This window comes from Trichomycterus rosablanca, chromosome 8, assembly GCF_030014385.1.
Source record: "Trichomycterus rosablanca isolate fTriRos1 chromosome 8, fTriRos1.hap1, whole genome shotgun sequence".
NCBI classification, from domain to species: Eukaryota; Metazoa; Chordata; class Actinopteri; order Siluriformes; family Trichomycteridae; genus Trichomycterus; species Trichomycterus rosablanca.
Window position 1 is genome coordinate 29,521,956 of NC_085995.1, and position 26,691 is coordinate 29,548,646.

Below are 26,691 nucleotides of genomic sequence, written 5' to 3' on the forward strand. Positions count from 1 at the left end.
GCTATATAACTATTGATTATTACCTGCTTCATTCTTAGCCTGCCTGGCAATATTGGTTACAAGGTTAGAATACATCCTTAGTCGCATTTAGAAATAAAATTAGGATTTAAAATGTAATGTGACTCTATGCACAAGCGTTTCTTTTATTGAGTGTTAGGTAAATGTATCTTTATCATAAAGGAAACCTGTAGTCTTAAAAAATCTGTCAATTATGAAATGATGGTGAAGATGTACCTTAAAGTCTGCTCTTCAGAAAAATGTAATATTAAAGGTTTGAAGACGATTAAATAATCGAAATGGGGGATTCATCAAATTACAAATAGCTAGTAATATATCTGTCAATTTTATCATCATGGAATATTAGAACATCATCAGAATAGAGGTTCTTGTTTTCTGGTTTTTGTTTGCAATGGAGGATGTACTTGGGCCTATAAAAAGGCTACATAATTATCATTTTGTTCCTGCTTCATTCTTAGCCCACCTGGCAATACTGGTTAGAAGGTTAGAATTGTAACTCTAAGGTCATCAGTGCTCAGAAAAATAAATTGCATCTCTTATGGATGTAAGTCTAAGGAAAATAGTTTATGCAGATGTTATTGACTTTACACAGATTTTATATACTCAGCAAGTTCTGGATGTACAGCTGTTTGTTGTTCAAACTATTACTTTTAACAGAAGAAAATAAAAAAACATGATGCTAGTGTGGCAGTCAGAGAGCTTCGTTTCCCCCGGTGAGTTTGTGGAAGAGCTCCTCATTGAGCGTGTCACCCACCTCTTTTGAGCGTGTGAACATAAATATGTAGCCTCCAATATACTCATGTACAATCTTACAGTCTGCATTTATACAGCTGAAGGCAATGTTCACGTTTCCATCGAACTCAATGGCCACCTGTTAAAGAACATTAATAGAGTTGAGAAATACAAAACAAATTATTTTCTAATGAATTTACTGTATAATCAGTTAAATGATCAATTATGTGGTCGACACTGTTAATGCTTGATGATCTACCTGTCGTATGTCCCAGTTGACGTTCCACTGCCGCATGTTGTTGTAGCGCCAGGTCTTCACTACATCTCCAACTCCCAGGTCAATACGGATCAGGCGATTGTTTGCAATACCCAGAACCTCATCTTTACGGCTACCCTTAAATCTATAGAAATAAAATTAGGTTAAAAATGTACTGTGACTCTAAGCACAAGCTCCTCTTTGGTTAAGTGATGAGTAAATGTATCTTCATCATAAAGAAAACCTGCAGTCTTCCAAAATCCTTTCATCAGTTATTAAAGGATAAAAGTAAAGATCTACTTTACAGTCTGCACTCCAGAACATCTCTTGAAGGTTTAAAGATGTTTAAAGCTGATGATGACAGATCAATATCAAATTACTCATAAATAACTGTAGCATCCACAGAAAAGAGTTCATCAGAAACGAGTGTTTGCACCATAGGGTGCACCTCCACTTTAAAATTGTTGCATATTTGTTGGCTGTTATACAAACTTTACAAAGTAATCATTGACCCTAATGATTTCCACAAGATGCTGCATATATCATCATGTATCTCCCACCATACTGAGCATTTGGCAGCAAATGCTGTGGACAGAAAACATCTTTTGGGAATATACAAATGTAAATCAACCCAGATGTGGAAAATGTGATTAAGATGTGGATTTCCACATCTTTTTAATGGCTTGTTGGTCCAGTTTTGTGTTCCTTACACCAAGTTATTATTGTTTTGCACTTGGTATTTGGCACTTTGCATCACAATGCTTTTTGAATAGCAGCCTGCCATAAATCAGTGCTGCTATGTTTCTACTTTGGTCTTTATTATTTGGTCTGGCTGTTCAAGGTTTCTACCTTATATAATTTAGGGATTTTTTCTTTGTCACTGCTGCTTAATAACCTTGAATACAGTCTTTATTCATTCTGCACATGTTCAAGAAGACAGAAGACAGACTGTCTTTGCTCCACTCTTCTTACATTTAAGATATTCTTACCTGACCATGAAATAAGAAATGCCAAAGTCAGGCAGGGACTGCCAGATCTGGATAAACTTCAAAATAGCTTCTGTCAGGGAAAGCTGGGCTATGTTCTGATAAGCCTCCAGAATACGAGGGGTTAACTGCAAAAACAGATATAACACAGGTATTAATTTAAGGTACTGTAGAAAGTCATTGCATCCTTACTGTTGTCTTTGTTTAATTTCAAAGATCAAACAATAATGATATTAGACATAGGGAACTACAACATATTTTCTAAAACATAATTTTCTCAGTAAGACAATTTATACAGTTCTGACACACCAGAGAACCCCCATGCTGACTGTTGGTATTCCTACTAGGATTGCTGTATTTGCTTTTTGCTAGACATAATTATATAACCCTTGTTGTTCAAAATGTTACCAATTTTAGAATAAGAATTACAGACACATATACTGGGCTAGCTGAAATCACCTGGCATTGGCTAACCTATTAAACGTGGCTAACTGTTTAATTGAGTAACCTATGAGGTAATTACATTTTTAGTAATTCAGTAGTTTAATATTTTACTCTACCTGTTTAGCTTTGTATTTTTTGGCATAGCGAGGTGAGACAAGACTCAGTGTGTTAATACTCTCATCAACCTGTGTAGCTGAGGTGGACATGTTGGAGCGCTGCATGGACAAAAAGGTCTGGATGTTTTTCACCTCACTCTGGTACGAGCTATCAGCCAAGGTCAGACCTTTAGAGGCCAGTTTACAGGCTGCCATCCATTCTGAGTACTGCTTCTCCTGCACACAGGAAAATGAAGAATAACAATGAAAAATAAAAACATTTATTCAGAGATCCTCAAAGGAACTACAGTTTTACAAGCATTAGTGTCACAGGTTAATCAATGTTACAAAATTAAACTGGTCAAATGTTTGATATTTATAAAAAATACATATTATATAAAAAATTATACAGGCTCGTATATAAACTATCAGAGACCTTATTAAACAGATGGAACAACCCACTGAATGTTGGAACCACATTCTATACATTTAGAGAAAATAGCTCACATTTAAAAAGTAATAAAGTACAGGAAAATTATAATATGTGGAATATTAAATCATTAAATAAACTCAATTGTTCTATTAATGAAATTCAATGTAGTTTTATCCAAACTATTGTTTTGTGTTGCCTGTTTTTTTTTTACCATATTCATTGCTGTTTTTATTCTCAAATGTTTGCAAAAATCATTTCTATATAATGCTAAAAAAAATGCCAAACACAATTACTAAGAAGCCTTAAGTTTTACTTGTGTTTTACATCACTACTATGTACATTTCCTCAGGGTACAAAATATCCTGGAACACAGTTTAACCTATAGTTGTCTGTAATGCCACTTTTAACTTAAATAATATATTAAATGTAATAAATCCTAGGACAACTTAAAAACCTAAATATTAAGTAAATATTTAAGCTAGTCCAAGACTATTATAATTCCCTGCCAATGAAAGCAGAACTACAACCTACACCAGTATAAATGTAACTCCCAAAGTATCTAGCTAAAGTCTGTATGATCACTTACGTTCTCACACCGCAGGTACACCTCATTCATGCCCTCTGGCACTGGGATCAGGAGTTTAATACAGAACTTCTGTCCTGCTATATTCACATCTGGAGTTACTTCAGAGCCTAAAGAAAGACACACAGCACAGCAGCAATACATAACATTTTATATGATTTTTTTTTCCATTTTTGTTTACTTTATGGGTATAGTTTGGGCAATCTGATTTTCTCCCACCTTCCCAAATCAGACCACAAATTACCTCTAGGAGTGACTTAGTATGTGAGTCCACGTGTTCGGTATCATATCCAGAGGTTGGCTTTAAAAAATAGACACATGAGTGCTGCCAGCATTGCTGCAGAGGTTGAAGACGTGGGAGGTCAGCCTGTCAGTGCTCAGACCATACGCCGCACACTGCATCAACTCGGTCTGCATGGTCGTCATCCCAGAAGGAAGCTGACGCACAAGAAAGCCCGCAAACAGTTTGCTGAAGACAAGCAGTCCAAGAACATGGATTACTGGAATGCCCTGTGGTCTGACGAGACCAAGATAAACTTGTTTGGCTCAGATGGTGTCCAGCATGTGTGGCGGCGCCCTGGTGAGAAGTACCAAGACAACTGTATCTTGCCTACAGTCAAGCATGGTGGTGGTAGCATCATGGTCTTGGGCTGCATGAGTGTTGCTGGCACTGGGGAGCTGCAGTTCATTGAGGGAAACATGAATTCCAACATGTACTGTGACATTCTGAAACAGAGCATGATCCCCTCCCTTCGAAAACTGCAAGATGGCAACTGCCTTGCTGAGGAAGCTGAAGGTAAAGGTGATGGACTAAACCCAATTGAGCACCTGTGGCGCATCCTCAAGTGGAAGGTGGAGGAGTTCAAGGTGTCTAACATCCACCAGCTCCGTGATGTCATCATGGAGGAGTGGAAGAGGATTCCAGTAGCAACCTGTGCAGCTCTGGTGAATTCCATACCCAGGAGGGTTAAGGCAGTGCTGGATAATAATGGTGGTCACACAAAATATTGACACTTTGGGCACAATTTGGACATGTTCACTGTGGGGTGTACTCACTTATGTTGCCAGCTATTTAGACATTAATGGCTGTGTTTTGAGTTATTTTCAGAAGACAGTAAATCTACACTGCTATACAAGTTGTACACTGACTACTCTAAGTTATATCCAAGTTTTATTTCTATAGTGTTGTCCCATGAAAAGATATAATAAAATATTTGCAGAAATGTGAGGGGTGTACTCACTTTTGTGATACACTGTACAGTATATATACAGTGTATCACAAAAGTGAGTACACCCCTCACATTTCTGCAGATATTTAAGTATATCTTTTCATGGGACAACACTGACAAAATGACACTTTGACACAATGAAAAGTAGTCTGTGTGCAGCTTATATAACAGTGTAAATTTATTCTTCCCTCAAAATAACTCAATATACAGCCATTAATGTCTAAACCACCGGCAACAAAAGTGAGTACACCCCTAAGAGACTACACCCCTAAATGTCCAAATTGAGCACTGCTTGTCATTTTCCCTCCAAAATGTCATGTGACTCGTTAGTGTTACTAGGTCTCAGGTGTGCATAGGGAGCAGGTGTGTTCAATTTAGTAGTACAGCTCTCACACTCTCTCATACTGGTCACTGAAAGTTCCAACATGGCACCTCATGGCAAAGAACTCTCTGAGGATCTTAAAAGACGAATTGTTGTGCTACATGAAGATGGCCAAGGCTACAAGAAGATTGCCAACACCCTGAAACTGAGCTGCAGCACAGTGGCCAAGATCATCCAGCGTTTTAAAAGAGCAGGGTCCACTCAGAACAGACCTCATGTTGGTCGTCCAAAGAAGCTGAGTGCACGTGCTCAGCGTCACATCCAACTGCTGTCTTTGAAAGATAGGCGCAGGAGTGCTGTCAGCATTGCTGCAGAGATTGAAAAGGTGGGGGGTCAGCCTGTCAGTGCTCAGACCATACGCCGCACACTACATCAAATTGGTCTGCATGGCTGTCACCCCAGAAGGAAGCCTCTTCTGAAGTCTCTACACAAGAAAGCCCGCAAACAGTTTGCTGAAGACATGTCAACAAAGGACATGGATTAATGGAACCATGTCCTATGGTCTGATGAGACCAAGATTAATTTGTTTGGTTCAGATGGTCTCAAGCATGTGTGGCGGCAATCAGGTGAGGAGTACAAAGATAAGTGTGTCATGCCTACAGTCAAGCATGGTGGTGGGAATGCCATGGTCTGGGGCTGCATGAGTGCAGCAGGTGTTGGGGAGTTACATTTCATTGAGGGACACATGAACTCCAATATGTACTGTGAAATACTGAAGCAGAGCATGATCCCCTCCCTCCGGAAACTGGGTCGCAGGGCAGTGTTCCAGCATGATAATGACCCCAAACACACCTCTAAGACGACCATTAATTGCTTTATTGAAGAGGCTGAGGGTAAAGGTGCTGGACTGGCCAAGCATGTCTCCAGACCTAAACCCAATAGAACATCTTTGGGGCATCCTCAAGCGGAAGGTGGAGGAGCGCAAAGTCTCGAATATCCGCCAGCTCCGTGATGTCGTCATGGAGGAGTGGAAAAGCATTCCAGTGGCAACCTGTGAAGCTCTGGTAAACTCCATGCCCAGGAGAGTTAAGGCAGTTCTGGGAAATAATGGTGGCCAAACAAAATATTGACACTTCAGGAACTTTCACTAAGGGGTGTACTCACTTTTGTTGCCGGTGGTTTAGACATTAATGGCTGTATATTGAGTTATTTTGAGGGAAGAATAAATTTACACTGTTATATAAACTGCACACAGACTACTTTTCATTGTGTCAAAGTGTCATTTTGTCAGTGTTGTCCCATGAAAAGATATACTTAAATATCTGCAGAAATGTGAGGGGTGTACTCACTTTTGTGATACACTGTATATATATATATATATATATTTGTTTGGTTGTCTTGCTGCCTGTGAGAAAAGCAGAAAGTAGATGGAATAACCATAAACCATCAGACACCCAACAAGAGAATGACCCAAGACACAGACTAGATAAAAGTTGGTTTTGGTATGACTAACTTAGTATGTGGATTTGATGCAGTTGATTATTGCACAAAAATTAAAGGACGCATACAAATATTAGCTGTTCTGTATGTATTCATGTCCATGTAAACTTTTGACCTGAACTGTAAGTAAACCGGTTGTGACTACAGTGAGTACAGTGTGTTTACCTTTCAGGTTCATTTGTTGGAGGGGTTCTCCATAGCTCTCCTCTCTGCTCTTGTAATAGAAAATAGACGTGTCCTGAAACTTGAACCAGTACTGTTTGTAATCTCTCAGTGTGAGTCTCTTTGGTCTAAATTTTGAACAAAAAGGGAAACGGAAATCAAGACAACTCATTCTTCTACACTGTATTTTAAATCTGACTGGCCAGAAGAAAACTGGTCGTACCGAAACAATTTCAGGTAGTCATTCAGTTCTGGAGCAGTCATGTTTTCCTGGGTGAGAAATTCAAACATCATTAATATAATTACGAGTGTGTGTCACTCAAACCATATAGAAGCACTTTGTAGTTCTACAATTACTGACTGTAGTCCATCTGTTTCTCTACATACTTGTTTAGCCTGCTTTCACCCTGTTCTTTAATGGTCAGGACCCCCACAGGACCAACTAGGTAGGAGTGTCTAATAGAGAGGACAGTGTGTGGACACTCATACCAGCACAACACTCACTAACACACAACCACCACTATGTCATTGTCACTGCAGTGCTGAGAATGATCCACCATCTAAATAATACCTCCTCTGTGAGGGTCCTGTGGGGGTCCTGACCATTAAAGAACAGGTATGTAGAGAAACAGATGGACTACAGTCAGTAATTGTAGAACTATTAAGTGTTTCTATATGGTAAGTGGAGCTGATAAAATGGACAGTGGGTGTAGAAACCAGGAGGTGGTTTTAATGTTATGGCTAATCGGTGTATTAACATCTATTTGATTAAAAATACCATTCTGCTGCACTTACCAGTGCATTTGTGATACTGCTCTCTCCCACCATCTTCACCTCCAGAGATTTCAGGGCTGATTCCAGGTCTTCCATGCCCTGGCAGGTGCTGACATTCTGAGACAGCGACAGCTTACCTATATGGTACTAAGATAGGGGTAGAAAAACATTCTTTTATATTGTTCCGACTTATGGCACATTATTATATGATTAATTGTAATACAAGAACCACAAAACAAAACAGGTCTGTCATGGATTAGAAGGAACTGCTGGAACTGAAGGACTGGCACCTTATAGCCTAACTAATGCTAGTGCTGCTAATTATATAAATCAAGAAAAAGCAGAAGTGTAAAGATAACTTGACTGTAGATAGTGTCATTAATGTTCCTACAGCTTCTAATTTACAGTAGACTAATTCATAGCATTATGTGACAATTTGTGTTTGGCAAAGATGCAACTGTACTATGAAGTTTTTTTATGGGTGTAGTCATACTACCCCTATTTATATGGTCACAAAGTTGAATAACATGACAGAACTTTCAACATCACTAAATGTATTGACACAGCAGAAGTTTAAATCCTGAAACATATGGTCTTTTACACCTTTTCCTCTGAGAAACATTACACAGCTCTACTGCTGCTGTGGGTTCCACCTATTTCTTGTGGTTTAAAGCATGTTTTTTGCAGTACCAAACCCTGACTGGTGTTTTCCTGTACAGGGCTGTAAATGCTGTGTGTTTTAGATGTAAATGTCTGTGGTTTTGGCAGTGCCTGTGTTTAATGTACCTGCAGGGCACCGAACAGCATCATCTCCTCCTCTGTGCAGTCATTATCCTCCAGCAGAATGGCCCAGTGCGCCTGCTCGTACAGCTGAGTCAGACGCACCACATCATACTGTGAGAGAAAGAGTGTCAGAATGGGTAAGAAGTGTTGGAAAAGTCTGGAAATGAACAATTATTGACACAATTCCCAATATGCACTCACAAACACGTACCTTAGGCTCTACATCGTGAAAAGTGTAGTATTTAAAGCGAAGCCACAGCCTGTCGTTCTCTTGTATTCCCTGCTGCATGAGTGAGCGAGAAGAATCCAGCCATCTAGGGATAATAATAAGCATAATAATAAGCATTAATAGTGCAATATTTGTTAACTGCACCCTGAATCTAACCCACAAACATTTAGCGCATAGTGAGAATACATCCCGACAGGGCATCATACAATCACTATCAGAATAGTCCATCAACCAAAAGTATCCAGCCAACAGCACCCCTTGGGCAGCATCCTGTGACCACTGATGAAGGTCTAGAAGATGACCAACTCAAACAGCAACAATAGATGAGCGATCGTCTCTGACTTTACATCTACAAGGTGGACCAACTAGGTAGGAGTGTCTAATAGAGTGGACAGTGAGTAGACACGGTATTTAAAAACTCCAGCAGTGCTGCTGTGTCTGATCCACTCATACCAGCACAACACACACTAACACACCACCACCATGTCACTGTCACTGCAGAGCTGAGAGTAATCCACCACCTAAATAATACCTACTCTGTAGTGGTCCTGTGGGGGTTCTGACCAGGGTGAAAGCAGGCTAAAAAAGTATGTAGAGAAACAGATGGACTACAGTCAGTAATTGTAGAACTACAAAGTGCTCCTATATGGTAAGTAAAGCTGATAAAATGGACAGCAAGTGTAGAAACAAGAAGGTTGTTTTAATGTTATGGCTGATCGGTGTATGTTCCTTCCGTACAAGTGTATGTTACATTTTGACAATTGTATGTATTTTGTTGCAATATTCATAGCCATTCCGAGCTGGTTGCTCATACCTGGTTTGGATATGTGTTTTGTCCACTTTGCTGGCTGGTCGATACAGTTTAGCGATACTCTCAGGAGTTGGAGAAGGCTGGCACACAGACAGCATCTTATAGATGGCCTCCAGTTTGGGAGAGTCAGCAAAATGAGCTGGCATGCCATTGTACAGAGCTGGAACTGATCCTACAGACAGATTTATCAGTCAGTTGATTTTGAAGAACATATTTCTGGATGTATTATTGATTATTTTAGATGTTTATGTGTTTTGTAAGTTGCCCTTGGATAAGACCGTCTGCTAAAAAACACATTGTAAAAGTCTCAAATACCAGACACCAGTGGGATTTCTGTCAGGTCGTACTCCTCCTCTGCAGAATTGTTATCTTTCTTCTTCTTTTTCTCCTCCACAGGTTGTAGCAGAGACAGTTCCTCAGGATGTCTTATGTCTTATAGAAATAAAAAATGGAAACTTTACTGGAAATATAGAAGTAGGGTTGTAAAAATGTTAAAATGTTTAAAGCAACACCAAGTTAGTGCTACACTGTTTTGAATTTCACAGCATCATCTAATTGTCTAATTTGTAAGTAAGTACACTTGCTTTGAATTTTTTTTTTTTTGCATTGGCTAGTGTGGGTTCTGCACAATACAAAGATCTTGAGAACCTGGGTTTGATCCTCATCTGTGGTTCTACAAGTATTGACCACATTTACCAAGTGTCTTTGGTTTAAGTCAGTGTGTCTTGGTATGAAATACTAATGTTAGAATTGAAGACCAGTGAAAGTACAGGACAACATAACGTGTTACAGTAAGTATTTTACTCAGGATTTTGCAGATGCCCAAGACGGTGCGAAACACAGGGCCGGAGAAGCAGGCATGGAGGCGAACAGTGACTCCATTGGGAAGGCCAATCCTCACAGGCTTGTGCTGGGGGGAGAAGAGAAGTCGAGCATCTGCAAGGACCCCACATTTATCTAGCGTCCAGTTCGTCCGCAGGAGCCACTGTTGCTTCTGTTCCCACCAAAGAGCATGATCTGACCAGTCCTGCTGCATATCTGAGACATCAACACAAGAAATTCTTCTTATTAGTAGTAGTAGTTACTCGTTACCTCAATTAGTGCAGAAGTGAGGATCCCTTTTGTAGTTCAACATTTTTCTCATTATATGTAATGCCCTTTTGGTACCCACTTGTAACTTCCACAATTTTCAGAATGACGCCCCCTATGTGAAGGTCAGAGGTTACGCTGATTTTAATGGGTGGGGCAGAAGGACCCAGGTCCTCCACTGTTACTGACAGGTCCCATGCTGCCATCCTCAAGATACTGTAAAAAAAAAGTGGAGATAAATTAAGTAAGAAATAAGAGCAGAAAATAAGAAATAAGAGCAGTACACTATGCTAGCACGCCAGGGCTGACAACTCAAACTTAGCTTTGCTACTGGCAGGCAGGTGCTTATAGGGATGTTGATTGGCTCGTCCACAGTGAGATTGCCAGACAAAAACCTCATGAACTGATGCAATTACGACCTCTGCTGACTGATCTATGGTGCCTGTACAATGAGTCAAGAGATAATGGAGATCAGTGTGTGACTCTCCATACACCAAACTGTTCCCCATATTAACTTGGCACTGAGGGGTTGTGTGTCAGTCATGGCTCTCCACTGTCAGTAGAGGTAAGATACAATCAGGCAGAAAAGAAAGACTGAAGATCTGTATTCATTGTTCTTCAGCAAAGTTCATTCTGGTCAAAGTTGGTCAGCAGCTTTGTAAAAACCAAACTAAATATCGAAAATACATCCTGGACTGGGAGCCAGTTCATTGTAGGCCATCAAATGTTCACATAATCAGACTTTTCCATACAGCCAGTGACGAAGGCTAGGATTTAACCCAGGTCTTGAGGACCCATGTTGCTATATGGCACACAATCTGTCAGCTGTGCTTTACTAAAATGTATAAAGAGGGGTCGTGTGAATATCTTTTACACACATACCACTGGAAAGCAAAACCAGCAGACAACCCACGTACCCAGCATTAAATTAGCATCCAAATACAAGTCTCATTATAAAGGAGAAGCACAGATACAGATGCCAAACAAAGAAAGTAGTCTGAATTTTATAAGGTATTTGAATCTATTTCACTTTTGAGCTATTGTACAAAATAGCCATAACTATATCAATAAAAATTTAATTTGGCCAAATCTGACATGTATAAAAACAGTGTAAATAGCGAATATGATTGCTATCCTAGATAGGTCTATTAGGTCTGGGCCCCCTGTGGTAACTGGCCCTAAGCAGCTGCCTAATTTGCCTGTCTATGTTTGACCATTGGTAATGAATATGCATGTGAAAATACACAAATGTGCACTGTTAGGTGATTTATTGTTTGTGTGAGAAAGTTTTAGTTCCTTTTTATTTAATTTGCATTTCAACCACCTCTTTATTCTATTCAGGTTCACAGTGGGTCCAGTTTACTCCATATCACTAGACCCATGACACCCGACAGCAGCTAGCTGATAGTGGGCTGGTGTAATTTATCTCTGCACCACCCTGGAGCCCTAGAAGGTTTATTGTTAATTAAAAATATATAAGGCTTGTAAGACCTAATACATGAGTATTACTCAGTAAAACACACATATGAGCCTTATGATGTTGAGAGGATGACTGGGTTTGTCTATCACATGCTGAACATCACTCAACACAACACTCACAAAACCACACAGCAGTCTCATCCTCCCTCTGTGTATGACAGTGCTTTTCCGTTCACATAAACAAATACTTCCCATTTTAACTGCAATCACACTTAGCCATATTTCCTCCTTCAGTTTAACATTAACAGCCCTTCCTACACATGCACAGTAGCATGAGCGTAGGAGGAAGGGGGGCTGCAGCCTGTGTGAGCCTAAGTGTTGATCCATGAAGTGGCCATGCCAAAGAGAATCACCTTCAAGTAATAGAGGGCTGTCGTGTTCCTAATTTCATCCTTTATACTAAATAGTGTGCTAAATTTGATTTCGACCAAAAGAGAAGTTACTATTTTGAGCACACTTTATATAATTTTTTGCCAAATAAAGACACAGCCCTCCAGCTTGTTGGTTAAACATTGATAAGGAATCAAGGACATTTGCGGTTAAAATAACCCAAAGGTTGCCAGATTCCTGACAGTGTGGTATACACAACTCACATTCGGTTGCACCGTTGTTGTTACAGAGGCTCAGACTGTGACTTAAAAGGACTATAATATTGTCACAAAACATGTTGTCACATCTTACTGTAATGAAACTGTCCCATAAACATTCTGTACAAAGTGGGCATAACGTCTCATTTGGACTCTTAATCGCAGTAGAGCATAAAATGCAATTAGTACAGATAACACTGCTGCCGTTCACCCAGTGTTTCCCAGTGAAACCGGACCCACAGCCACTCTGACATGAATTCTATTACTTACAGGTAAATTTGTCTATATGTTATTGTTCCAGCTAGGTTCCTACTAAGATGAAAACACAATTAACCAAAATTGAAACAACCATGTGTGTCATTAGACTAAGTAAAAAGCCCTTGTTAACATTCCCTATGCTAATAATGTTGTAAACACGCCACCAGTACCCCTTTCCTACACCACAATCTTCTCTGCACACAACAAAAAACATGACAGACTCTCTTGCTAAATGACTAGATACTATCATTGTGGGGTACAGCAAAATTTAACTGCTTTAAGTCATCTTGTAAACACTTTGGACAAAATTGTATCCCCTACACCAAAAAACTAGATCTTTTTTTAATCCTTTTTAACTGCTACCCTAATATTAATATTACCCATGACATTCATTTGTGTTTGTTTGGACCCTAAGCAACTGCCTATACCACTTAATACCAAAATAGCCTTCTGAATGTGTGAATGTAAGTGTATTATTTGTATAATAATAGAAACATTTTGCCAAGGATAGTAGGATGATAAAAATAGTATTCTGTTTAGCTTTTTATTACTTTTTACTTTTATCAGACAAACTTTTGAACAATTACACAGCTATTCTCTAGTACTAGTTGGATGATTCAGTACTTGATAAGTCAGTACTTTTGAGAGTAAAGAACAACCTTCATCCTAGTAATACTGTTAGTAAGGCATGTTGCTTTAATACTGTATAGATATTTAACTAAAAAACATGCATGGAAGGGGTTATTCCAATTATTCTTATTAGGTTGAACATTAATATACTTATGTTCATTAACATGTATTTATACAAGCCAAAAAGCATCTTCAAGGGACTGAAGTTTTCTTATGTCATTACAAAGGTTGTGATACCCTACTGCTTTTTCATGTTTTTTAAATTAATATTTTTAATAGTGACTGTATAATTCCTGATAATAAAGATTAATTACAATAAATTACAATGCAGTGAGGGAAATATAAACCTAAATATAAAAGAAAATCACCTTTTCAGTGCAGTGTCAGTCGTCCCTGTTTCTGAATATCACCTGTGTTCCTCTGTCCTCCTCGTTCTGCTAGGTTTTAACTGATGGTTGGTTTTGCTGTGTGTTGTCACCCTTGTGTAAAAAAAAAAGGGTGTTTCTGTTTTCACAGTTTCAGAATAACAGAACAATGTGTGACCACAGCTTTACTGGGTGTGTTCACTTATGACAGGCTAAGAAGTCTTAAAAGAAACGTTGTACTTGCACCACAGGGCCAGATCCAGAGACAAGTATTCAACAAAAACGATACATTTATTGTGTTACCCATTCTGAAATGATACTGACTGTGCAGTTTTTGTGTTTAGTTAAAAATGTACCCAACAACTGTAAACAATTGTGCATCCAGTGAAGTATTGGAGCTCTACTTAATTACCAATGATTGTGATCGGCCCCTAACTAAAAAGCGATGTGATGTAGTATCATGTGCAGGTGGCTACAACACACATGCTGGAGATGGTGTGTGTTAGATTCTTTTCTCGGTCAGGGTAGGGGTCTGCAGCAGTACAGGAAAGACACAACTAGCTAAGTGGTTATGACTACATTGGGAGAAAACAAAGAGGGAAAATCATTTAGAAGATCTTAAAAGATCTTGAGTTACTCATCCCCTAGTGACCTATTCCTCAGTGACTCAAATCACAGCAGCACCCTCCTCTTCTCTTAACAATCACTCAACATGCCTTTTACATCTCATTATTATTGTAAAAGATCTTTCATTTAATCACATATTGGTGTCCACATCTTGGTAAACCAATGTTTTTCCCTCCTTAGTTCCTAAATGTGGATTTGTAGTGTTGTTAATGGAATTAAACTGTAAAATTATCATATGTCCATGTAGTCACAGTTTGATCATATCCTACATATTATCTGAAAAGCAGTTCCTCATTTTCTTATGGTGAGTGTACACTTTGACCACAATGTCCGACCCTTATAATTTGTTTTTAGCTATGAATACAAATGTCACTGTAGTTAACGCTAGAACACTAGCCAGTAAAGCAGCCAGTGTACCACTTTTGGTTAAAAAAAAACAAGGTCAACTCATCTGCACAGCATTCGGTTACATAAGAACAGTTTTAAGTGTAATGGCAGTACACCTGTCTGGAAGCAATAAATTAGTTTAATGCCACAATATAGTGCTTTAAAAAGTATTTGCCCTTTTTTGCTTTAGTTTATTTACATTTAATAAGAGACAAAGACAACAAGAGTAAACACAGTAGGCATAAAACCTTTTTAAATAATTTATTAATCACTTATTTTACTGAAAGAACAAAGACTGGTTACAACAGATATTAATAGGAAAGTTGGAAGGTGAAAACCAGTGCTAAACAAAAGTAAAGTAAAGGCTGAATTTAATTTTAGTCAAAAACACATTGATAACCTTCAAAGCTTTTCAGATTATATTAGTTAAAATTGGAACTTATTGTTTCACAGTAAAATATTATTACACCAGCATAGGGATGCAAATATTGCCATTTAATCTACCTGCATTAGTTGACAGTTAACCAATAACCAACATCCCATTAAATATAAAACACATCACAGTTTTAAATTATATAAATGCATACGTTCAGTTTAGAAACTCGTGGCTGGACATGCACACTGAGGGAAAAGGTCAAAAATAAATTGCCCCAGTAGAATGTTAGGTCAGTGTACCTTTGGTCATTCTTTTTTATTGTTTACCTCGGTGAACACCACCTGGGTGCATTTTAAGAGATTTTTAATGACATTTTTTTACTGTACCCATGCTGTACTTTCATTCTGTAATACACGTATAGTAATTCGCATATGTCACTGTGTAACTATTATGACTTTTAATGCATTTCGCCTCACAGCAAGAAGGTCCTGGGTTCGATCCCCCGGAGGGGCGGTCTGGGTCCTTTCTGTGCGGAGTTTGCACGTTCTCCCCGTGTCCGCGTGGGTTTCCTCCGGGTGCTCCGGTTTCCTCCCACAGTCCAAAAACATGCCACCAGGCTAATTGGAAACACTGAATTGTCCTATAGATACCTAGCCGCTAGATGCACAAACCAGTGCATTGTAGTGCCGGTCCCCAAGCCCGGATAAAATAGGGAGGGTTGTGTCAGGAAGGGCATCCGGCGTAAAAATTGTGCCAAATCGATGCGCGGACCATGATCCGCCGAGAGCCGACCCCGCAACCGAACGGGACAAAAAGGCCAAGGAAAAGAAGAAGAATGCATTTAAAGTTTTCCACTTTTTAGACGCTCCCTTAGTTTTTCCATGCAGACTAATTATCTCTTTTAATAAACAGCATTTAATAAAAATTACCAGAACTATTTTTTTATATATTTAATTGTAGTTTATTTCTTGTTTAGTGCATAGTCAGTTTATTCATTCTGGATTTTTATTAACCGAGAACGAGATCAAGAAACTCGTCAAATATACAAACACAAAAAATCAGAACACCATTGTTTATACCAATATTGACGCCCTTTTCATTGGCCTTCCCAACTAAATCATAGTCTCTTCAATATGTTCAAAACTCTACTGCTCAAGGTAGGGCAGTGATAGCTCAGTGGTTAAGGTACTGGCCGGTTCAAGCCCCACCACCGCCAAGTTGCCACTGTTGGCTCAAAAATTGTGTTCAGTCATAACTGTAAGTCGTTTTGGATAAAAGTGTCTGCTATAATGCTGAAAATGTAAATGTAAGCGGTGTCAATGTATTTAACACTAGAGGGCGGTAAAGGATAATGAGAAGACCGGAAATATTTGGTAAAAACCAATGTTAGCGTTCAGGACTGGACCCCTATTTAATGGTACATTCCAGACACCCTACAAATACCAAAGGTTGTCAATGTGGTTTCGCTTTCTGTATCAGAAAACAGACGCTGAGCTTTATTTGGGTTATGGCTTCTTTATTATCAAAATTCGCTGCACATGTAAGCCAGTGTAAACAGTTAGTCCTGACCGGTGCTGTATATCAGTTCCAGCGTGGGTTGAATTGCACACTGACTGTGGGACGAGTTATAAATACTGTCTGTCGCTTTGAAAGGTTCTCGACCTCCTCTGCCTGTTGGAGGTTATCTGAGGTGAAGAATTTGAGAGTAGTTAAACCACTGCTAAACTGGTACCAGTATGTGGCGGTGCTGTTCGGGACTGTCGGCGTGTCTGTGGCCGCTATAAGCTCCAGTGCTGTGAGCGCCATGTCCTCCCGACCTGATCTCAACCTAGACTCTGAGAAAAGTGACTGGAGACAGATCAAAAGTGAGTTTATTTGATATGCAAGGATTTAAGACTCCCTTTTATTACGTAGAAATAAAATAGGGGCTTATAAAAGTATATCTTGAGCCAAAGCAATACAGTTGTGCATGTCTTGGTCAGGGATATATTTAATGTTAAACTGATTGTAGTTACTTGTATATACACCAGTTGAATGCAGCAAATATGGCCAGGCATAAAGACCTGAGTGACTTTGATAAGGGCCAAATCGCTATGACCAGATGACTGGTTTGACATATCTCCAACAGCAAGGGGTGGTTACCCACCAACAGCAGTCCAGCCAAGATTCGTAAAGGCTATGGTGTCTGGTTCAGACCAACAGAAGGGCTGTGTGTCAAATGGCGAATAATTTAAATACTAGCAATGAGGTGAATGTGTGACAACGTAGTGCATCGAACCCTTCTGTTTATCTTTGTAATCACTCTTCTCTTGAACTTTTCATATTTCACTAGAAGGAATTTCAGCCCACCCTTCTTTACTGAATATTATTAATTTAAGCATTTTGGAGGATTGCTGAGCTAGCTGTATACCAGATGTGTCATTTACATTTTTGGCATTTAGCAGACGCTTTTATCCAAAGCGACTTACAGTATACAGTATACTAAGCAATTGAGGGTTAAGGGCCCAACAGTGGCAACCTGGCAGTGGTGGGGTTTGAACCAGCAACCTTCTGCTTACTAGTCCAGTACCTTGACCGCTAGGCTACAACTGCCCTATAATGGATAATTTAGTATCTCCAATTCACCTCATTTGCACGTGAGAACATGCAAACTGTATACACACAGAAAGGACCCGGACCGCTCCACCTGGGGATCGAACCCAGGACCTTCTTGCTGTAAGGCGACAGTGCTACCCACTGAGCCACTTTGCCACCCGTGTCTTCCAAAAAGTTTTATTTTACACTCACACGCTATTTTATACCAACAACATTAGTGTATACTGAATTTACCCAGTCTTTTTCTTCTTGTGGAATTATTGACATTACCTTATACTACTGAGGTAAATGAGGCCTACAATTTCTTTGAGGTCCATTTGGGCTTTTTGTGACCTCTTGTGAGTGTGATTTATTTGTGCTTGTGTTTACTCAGGTTGTATTTATCTTATATTTAATGTAAAGATGAGAGTCAGTTAAGTGTAACAAATATGCCAAAAAACACCATGTCCAACATGTACATATTTTAGGAGGCTGTATTTTGGTGCTATTTTGGAAACACTCTAGATCCAACAGCAAGGGGTGATTAACCACCAACAGCAGTCCAGCCCAGATTCATGAAGGCTAGGCTATGGTGTCTGGTACAGACCAACAGAAGGGCTACTGTGTGTCAAATTATGAATAATTTGAATACTAGCAATGAGGTGAACCCTTCTGGTTATGAGGCTGTGTAGTTGCAGTCCAACTTCTGTCCAATGTCAGTGGCACCTTTAGTGGGCATAGAAACTGGACGAAGGTTGGCTGGTCAAACGAATCCTGATTTTCCCCAAGATCATGAAGACGTCCTAGCATATTCGTATTATTTACCTGTGAACAAAATGGCACCAGGATTCAGCATGTAGCATTATACACTTTGCAATGTACAGATGTTAAAGGACCTGCTGCTATTAACCAGATACTACAGGACTGCTTCCTACACTTTGATGTAGTGTGTCAAACAGTCATACTTAAGTAAAAGTAATTATGACAGACATGACAGAAATTATTTAAAGCAAGTCATGGGAAAGTTGATATTTTTATGCTCTATTATTTGTACAAACATACTTCAGAATCGTTCATTATGAACATTTTTTAAGTTTCTGAGAAGTGAATTATTGATGGAATGCATTAATGCTGTGATAGGTCTTTCTAGAAGTGAAGTCTTGTGACTGATGTGTTGTCAACCTGTGATTATTTTTTTTTAGAGAAGCTTCAGTCCATGAGCCTAGAGGAGAGAAGGGCAGTGTACATGACTGGTTACATCACCCTGGACAAGGTTCCTGTCTGGAATCAAACAGGTGCCCAAAACACTCCAAACTATAGTTGGGGAAACATCCAAACTGCTGGCATAATGAAAAACATGAGTCAGTTAAGTGTAACGAATATGCAGTAAAGAATTAATAAGTAGGAAAGCAAATATTTATTTACAGCAGTGTATCTACAGTAGAGCCTTGACTTACGAATTTAATTGGTTCCAAAGGGCTGTTCTTAAGTCAAAATGTTCATTAGTTAAACCTATTCTTCCCATAAGAAATCATGTAAATAGAATTAATCTGTGCCAGACCCCCCAAACCACCCCCTTACCTAACCTTTCTAATGTCTTACATGGTCTTTTTTGTTATAAATACAAGTATATTTTCCATTAAATCTTAAATTATAGAATAGACATTCCTGTAATACACAATAATAAACAACAATACACAGTAGTACTGTACTGTACATAAAACAACACATCACATTTCAGTACAGTACATGTGCTGTACTATACACCATAATACATTTCCTTCTTTTTTTTTCTTTTTATGTGTCTACCAGAAACTCTCATATTTCTCTATTATTTCCTTCTTTATTTCAATAATGTTGTATTTTGTATGTGTAATTGCACGAAAGAAAGAATACTTCACGATTTCCTTCTTCTCTCTCACTCACTGTCCCCTCTGTCTTTAATACACAGTGACAGCTACTGGCAGGAGTAATTATACAACAACAAATGTAATAGATTTTTTAATTTTTCATTACTAGGCTTTCTCCGCAGCTTCTTTGAGGCCATTTTAATATTGAATTTTACAAAATATAAAAAAAACACTCATCTCTCCGCTCACTGTATATATATATATATATATATATATAGAGAGAGAGAGAGACAGAGACGGTTGGAGTCAACTTGTTCGTGACGTCAAATGTTTCGCGAATTTCGGTTCGTAATCCGAAATTTTTTCATACGTTAAGTTGAAAAAGATCGTTCGTAACCCAAAATGTTCGTATGGTAAACCGTTTGTAACTCAAGGGTCTACTGTATTTCCCAAACCACACTATGTCCAACATGTGCCATATTTTAACAGGCGGTGTTTTCATAATTCTATAGATGCTATTTTGGCAACAAATAAGTTGTATTTTACCCTAGATTTGTTTTTACATTATACATCATGTACAGTGTATCACAAAAGTGAGTACACCCCTCACATTTCTGCAAATATTTCATTATATCTTTTCATGGGACAACACTATAGACATGAAACTTGGATATAACTTAGAGTTGTCAGTGTACAGCTTGTATAGCAGTGTAGATTTACTGTCTTCTGAAAATAACTCAACACACAGCCATTAATGTCTAAATAGCTGGCAACATAAGTGAGTACACCCCACAGTGAACATGTCCAAATTGTGCCCAAATGTGTCGTTGTCCCTCCCTGGTGTCATGTGTCAAGGTCCCAGGTGTAAATGGGGAGCAGGGCTGTTAAATTTGGTGTTTTGGGTACAATTCTCTCATACTGGCCACTGGATATTCAACATGGCACCTCATGGCAAAGAACTCTCTGAGGATGTGAGAAATAGAATTGTTGCTCTCCACAAAGATGGCCTGGGCTATAAGAAGATTGCTAACACCCTGAAACTGAGCTACAGCATGGTGGCCAAGGTCATACAGCGGTTTTCCAGGACAGGTTCCACTCGGAACAGGCTTCGCCAGGGTCGACCAAAGAAGTTGAGTCCACGTGTTCGGCGTCATATCCAGAGGTTGGCTTTAAAAAATAGACACATGAGTGCTGCCAGCATTGCTGCAGAGGTTGAAGACGTGGGAGGTCAGCCTGTCAGTGCTCAGACCATACGCCGCACACTGCATCAACTCGGTCTGCATGGTCGTCATCCCAGAAGGAAGCTGACGCACAAGAAAGCCCGCAAACAGTTTGCTGAAGACAAGCAGTCCAAGAACATGGATTACTGGAATGCCCTGTGGTCTGACGAGACCAAGATAAACTTGTTTGGCTCAGATGGTGTCCAGCATGTGTGGCGGCGCTCTGGTGAGAAGTACCAAGACAACTGTATCTTGCCTACAGTCAAGCATGGTGGTGGTAGCATCATGGTCTTGGGCTGCATGAGTGTTGCTGGCACTGGGGAGCTGCAGTTCATTGAGGGAAACATGAATTCCAACATGTACTGTGACATTCTGAAACAGAGCATGATCCCCTCCCTTCGAAAACTGGGCCTCATGGCAGTTTTCCAACAGGATAACGACCCCAAACACAACCTCCAAGATGACAACTGCCTTGCTGAGGAAGCTGAAGGTAAAGGTGATGGACTAAACCCAATTGAGCACCTGTGGCGCATCCTCAAGTGGAAGGTGGAGGAGTTCAAGGTGTCTAACATCCACCAGCTCCGTGATGTCATCATGGAGGAGTGGAAGAGGATTCCAGTAGCAACCTGTGCAGCTCTGGTGAATTCCATGCCCAGGAGGGTTAAGGCAGTGATGATAATGGTGTTCACACAAAATATTGACACTTTGGGCACAATTTGGACATGTTCACTGTGGGGTGTACTCACTTATGTTGCCAGCTATTTAGACATTAATGGCTGTGTGTTGAGTTATTTTCAGAAGACAGTAAATCTACACTGCTATACAAGTTGTACACTGACTACTCTAAGTTATATCCAAGTTTCATGTCTATAGTGTTGTCCCATGAAAAGATATAATCTAATATTTGCAAAAATGTGAGAGGTGTACTCACTTTTGTGATACACTGTATATGTTTGTATTGCCTGTGCTGAAAATCTGAACATCTGACTGTTAGGTTCTACCTCCACTGAGCCTTTCTACAAGCCCGATAAGGAGCTAAATCAGAAGATTTCTCTCTTTAGAGGTGACATCACCAAACTGGAGATTGATGCTATTGCCAATGCAGGTAAGAATAATACAGTTGTGTTATAGTGAGCACTTTACTGTGTTTATTACACCACACTGAGAACTGCTAGGGCTCATAATTTGTTTTCCTTTTCTTTTTCTTTTGTTTTTTTGTCAAAAAAGGAAACAACTCATGTACCATAAATGAAATGTATAGGTGCAATTAGCTAAAGAAATACTGGCGCCCCTGGAAGTACTTGGAAGTTTAAAGAATAACAATTACAAAACTGTGCCCAAATCTACAAAGGGAATGGATTAATGAACTAAGAGTCAAGCCTTGCATCCCAGTTCCTTAACCTATGCCCTGTCATTAGCCGGTGTAAGCTGAAAAAAGAACTTAGGTCAGATTATTTGGAGGGATGAAGACTTGGTGCTGTTATGGTGGCACACAGTGGTTACACAAATGTTTGCTAAACACAGGGGTGTCAGTAATTGTCCCCCACCCCATAATAGCTGTAAGATTAAATAAAAAAGATAGATTTTTCATAACCTTTTAACTGTCTGGTCTCATTAATCTGGAGCTGACTGCAATAGACAATTGCCTACAGCAGCATCTTACTTCAGGACTTATGTACTGTTTATTTTCCACCTCTGAACAGTTTATTTGCTAACGGTTGCTTTAAATGACTTTAAGCTACTTTGTTAGTTAAAGATTGGTATAAAGATTATTCACTTTTTTGAAGATTCTAACAACCTATACCTTTCACCAGGTAGGATACTAAGCTTATCAATATAGATCATCACTAAATACAAATCTAACCTCTGTTTTACACTGATGAACCATGCCATTAAAACCATCTCCTTGTTTCTACACTCACTGTCCATTTTATTAGCTCCACTTACCATATAGAAGCACTTTGTAGTTCTACAATTACTGACTGCAGTCCATTTATTTCTCTGAATGCTTTGTTAGCCCCCTTTCATGCTGTTCTTCAATGGTCAGGACCCCCACAGGACCACCACAGAGTAGGTATTATTTAGGTGTTGGATCATTCTCAGCACTGCAGTGACACTGACATGGTGGTGGTGTGTTAGTGTGTGCTGTGCTGGTATTAGTGGATCAGACACAGCAGCGCTGCTGGAGTTTTTAAACATCTCACTGTCACTGCTGGATTGAGAATAGTCCACCAACCAAAAATATCCAGCCAACAGCACCCCATAGGCAGCGTCCTGTGATCACTGATGAAGATTTCAAAGATGACAAACTCAAACAGCAGCATTAGATGAGTGATCGTCTCTGACTTTACATCTACAATGTGGACCAACTAGGTAGCTAGTGGACACTGAGTGGACACGGTATTTTAAAAAATCCAGCAGCGCTGCTGTGTCTGATCCACTCACAACACACACTAACACACCACCACCGTGTCAGTGTCACTGCAGTGCTGAGAATGATCCACCACCTACATAATACCTACTCTGTGGTGGTCCTGACCATTGAAGAACAGCATGAAAGAGGGCTAACAAAGCATGCAGAGAAACAGATGGACTACAGTCAGTAATTGTAGAACTACAAAGTGCTTATATATGGTAAGTGGAGCTGATAAAATGGACAGTGAGTGTAGAAACAGGTGTATTATGTAAATGATTGTGTTTCAGGTTAAATACATTTTGATTAAAATACATGGAGAATGTTATTTTTTCCATTATAAATGGTCTCTGAAGTAATACATACATTTGATATCACATCTAGTTAAGTTTCCTTTTTGTGCTATGTGTCCAAAGAGTGTACAATACCAATGTAAGATAACTGTAATGGAAAATTGGAAAATTGTAGATGCCTTTTGTGAGTATCAGGCAATTACATGCTTTCTAACATACCAGCATTATAAACGCACTAAAAGAACTGAGCAAGAATGACATTGACGACCTTTATAACTCATCATAAAAAGCCTTGGCAGTTCTGATCTGTTGTCAGTCTAACATGACTGAATATGAAATAGACTGTATAGATTGAATCTGAAGTATGGACTGCATGTATGAAACTGCTTTTATTTTTTAAAGACATGAAAGACAGAAAGAAGGTAGCTCAGCGGCTAAATTACTGGACTAGATTGCTGGTTCAAGTCGCACCACACCACCACCAAGTTGCCATTGTTGGGCCCTTGAGCAAAGCTCTTAACCCTTAATTGCTTTCACTGTAATTATCCTCAACTGTGTAAATGCAAATACAGTACATAGGTGTAGCATTATTGAGTCAGAACATAAAACAGTATTCTGCTGCCAGTCACCATAAAAAATCTAAAATCTTAATTCAAAGTCAGCACACAGGTGATAAGTAATTTAGGTGCTGCAGAACACTAGGGTCCTTGGGACCTTTATAGAGTTTAGTTTGCCCCCCAGCATCTGTGTGAGTTTCCTCAGAGTACTCAGTTACCTCCAACCTTCCAAAACATACAGAAGATAAATTTGCCAGTGTAGGTGAGTTGGTAAATGGTTAAGTGTGTGGCACCCAGTGTTTGGCATAAGAATAAATGAACACATTTTAGGAAATAAACTATGAGACTCCTCTCATTAGTACTGACAGTGACTACAAATTAGAGTTGTAGTCAGAGGAGAAGAGCTGGAGAGAAAAACTAAATTCACTAAATGTTCTATAAAATTGATCGCAGTACATTTCTCCAAATGTATCTAAACATGCATTATTGAGCTTTAATGTTCATTCATGTTAGAGGAAATCAATGTTTGTCGCATCGCTGTCTTGTAATAAACATTAAATATTAATATCAAAAGGTGATTTTAGGCAGGAAAAATACCTGCCATTAAAAGTGCAATAAAGTTTTTTGGTCTTTGTGGCTGCTTTGATTGTACGCTGAATGATATGAGCTAGTGGCTCATAGAAAAGGCTATAAAATTATTTTACTGCTTTATTTCTTGGGTGTTTTATATTTGAAGTTGTTGTACCAGCACTTTTTCTTTACTTGTGTGAAGCCCTTAAGACAGTACTTGCCTTTGGCACTGCATTGACATTATGTTAAAGAGCTTTACTTTATATAGGGACTGAGCTTGTACCACTCCCTGACCCTCTCATTTATTTACTAATTTAAAACTTAATTTAAGAACAGCTGCTTTATTTTAACAAGTCCACTTAAGACATATTTGTGAACAATAACAACAGAAGGTACTAAGGTTATTCTTTACTGAGGGCATGCGATTGTTTATTAAAACATGCAGACTCTAACATCAGCAGAAACGCATGCTGATTTAATAACATTGTCTATGATGGATTGTTCCCTTCAACTACACAAAATTACTCATACAGTTTGCATGATTAAGTATTAGTATGTAATTTGGGCCCTGTCTACATTATACTGGTGCAAAATACATAAGTTGGAGAATGCAGTTTTTTTAAAACCTAATTCGACTATTGTGGGTAGAATATGTTGAACAGGGAAGTATAATTTGACATACAAATTTCCTACACATTTTTGAGTCTAGGTGTTTCAGTCACACCCATTGCTAAAAGATGTGTAAAATCAGTTATATAAAAGAATATGGTTTCAACCTTGTGGCAACAATTTAGGGAGGGCATTTTTCTGTTACAGTATGACTGCCCCCGTGCCTTATATCACATAAGCACAAATTTGATCAAAACGGGGCGGGTTTGAAGTAAGATGTTAAACAAGCTCACAGTCAGCTGTCCACATACTTTTGGCTATAACATGTTTGTTTTACATCACTAAAAATTTTTATTAAAAAATACATATTGGGTGCCCAGGTGGCACAGCGGGATATTCTGCTAGCACACCATTACCGAGATTCTGAACTCCTCGGTTCGAAATTCAGCATTGCCACCGGTCAGCTGGGCGCCATTTAGCGGGCATAATTGGCAGTGCCTGTAGGGAGGGATGACCGGACTATGTGGGAAGAGTCTTCCAACGCTGTGTAAGGACCCTGATTGGCAGATAGAGGCGTCTGTGCAAAAGTGCATGGGTGGAAAAGGGCTCCGTTAAGGGCTGTGCACGGGTCGGAGAAGGCGTGAGCAGCAATATACCCACCTCAACTGCAAAAAATCATGGATCCCCAGCAGCAGAAGACAAACTGACTACACTAAATTGGGAGAAAAAATATAGAAAAATAAAATCTACTGCCATTTCTAAAACTTTGGGGGGTGGCTCGGTGAGTAGCACTGTTGCCTCACAGCAAACAGGTCTTGGATTCGATTCCCAGGTGAAGCTGTCGGGGTCCTTTCTGTGTAGTTTGCATGTTCTCCTCGTGTCTGCGTGGGTTTTCTCTGGGTGCTCCGGTTTCCTCCCACAGTCCAAAGACATGACTGTTTGTAAAAATAAAATAAACGAAAGCTTTGGTGTTTTAAATACTGATTTAATTCAGAACATATTTAGACCCTTTGGCTTGTGTACTTTCTGCTGTGGCTTTTAAATTTTGAATTGACGTAATTGCCATTTTTACCCATCAATCTAAACCTAATCAACCATAATGAATATGTAAAAATATGTTTTAAAATTTTTTTAATTCATTAAAAATTAAAAACTTATCTACTTTGCATTATTAAGACCCTTTGATGTGCACTCATGTGTTGCGCATCCTGTTTTCATTAAATGTGAAGTGTGTAGAAGTGAACTGGCGTCCATTTGTTCAAATTAATTGTAAGAACGCATACCAAGCCACAAAGTCCAAGGAACTGGCTGTTGATCTGTGTGATTAAATTGCAAGGTATAGATCAGGACAGATATATGAAACAATATCTGAGGCTTAAAGGTTTTCAGAAAATCAATCATTCTGAAATGGAAGATCAGGAAGGGAATGAAGAACCCAAAGGTCTAGAAG

At 39.2% G+C, this 26,691-nt stretch overlaps 2 protein-coding genes across 3 annotated transcripts in view; one reads left to right on the forward strand and one right to left on the reverse strand.

Moving 5' to 3' along the window:
• Positions 1-561: 561 nt before the first annotated feature.
• fermt3b (FERM domain containing kindlin 3b) lies at positions 562-13,823 on the reverse strand. The gene is made up of 15 exons (XM_063000668.1): positions 13,769-13,823; positions 10,529-10,662; positions 10,162-10,395; positions 9,673-9,789; positions 9,361-9,529; positions 8,529-8,631; positions 8,321-8,428; positions 7,556-7,681; positions 6,984-7,030; positions 6,764-6,888; positions 3,551-3,657; positions 2,553-2,768; positions 1,996-2,120; positions 1,010-1,151; positions 562-889 (listed from the first exon to the last, which is right to left on the reverse strand). The coding sequence occupies exons 2-15, from the start codon at positions 10,650-10,652 to the stop codon at positions 710-712; spliced, it is 1,923 nt and encodes a 640-aa protein (XP_062856738.1). The 5' UTR covers positions 10,653-10,662; positions 13,769-13,823; the 3' UTR covers positions 562-709.
• A 2,797-nt stretch (positions 13,824-16,620) lies between these two features.
• The window catches only part of macrod1 (mono-ADP ribosylhydrolase 1), a 167,286-nt gene continuing 157,215 nt past the window's right edge, over positions 16,621-26,691 (forward strand). For both annotated transcript variants that reach the window (XM_063000672.1, XM_063000670.1), the window contains exons 1-3: positions 16,621-17,020; positions 18,932-19,024; positions 21,794-21,904. In XM_063000672.1, the coding sequence (XP_062856742.1) occupies positions 16,663-17,020; positions 18,932-19,024; positions 21,794-21,904 (562 nt within the window). In that variant the 5' untranslated portion in view covers positions 16,621-16,662. The remainder of the gene's footprint in view (positions 17,021-18,931; positions 19,025-21,793; positions 21,905-26,691) is intronic.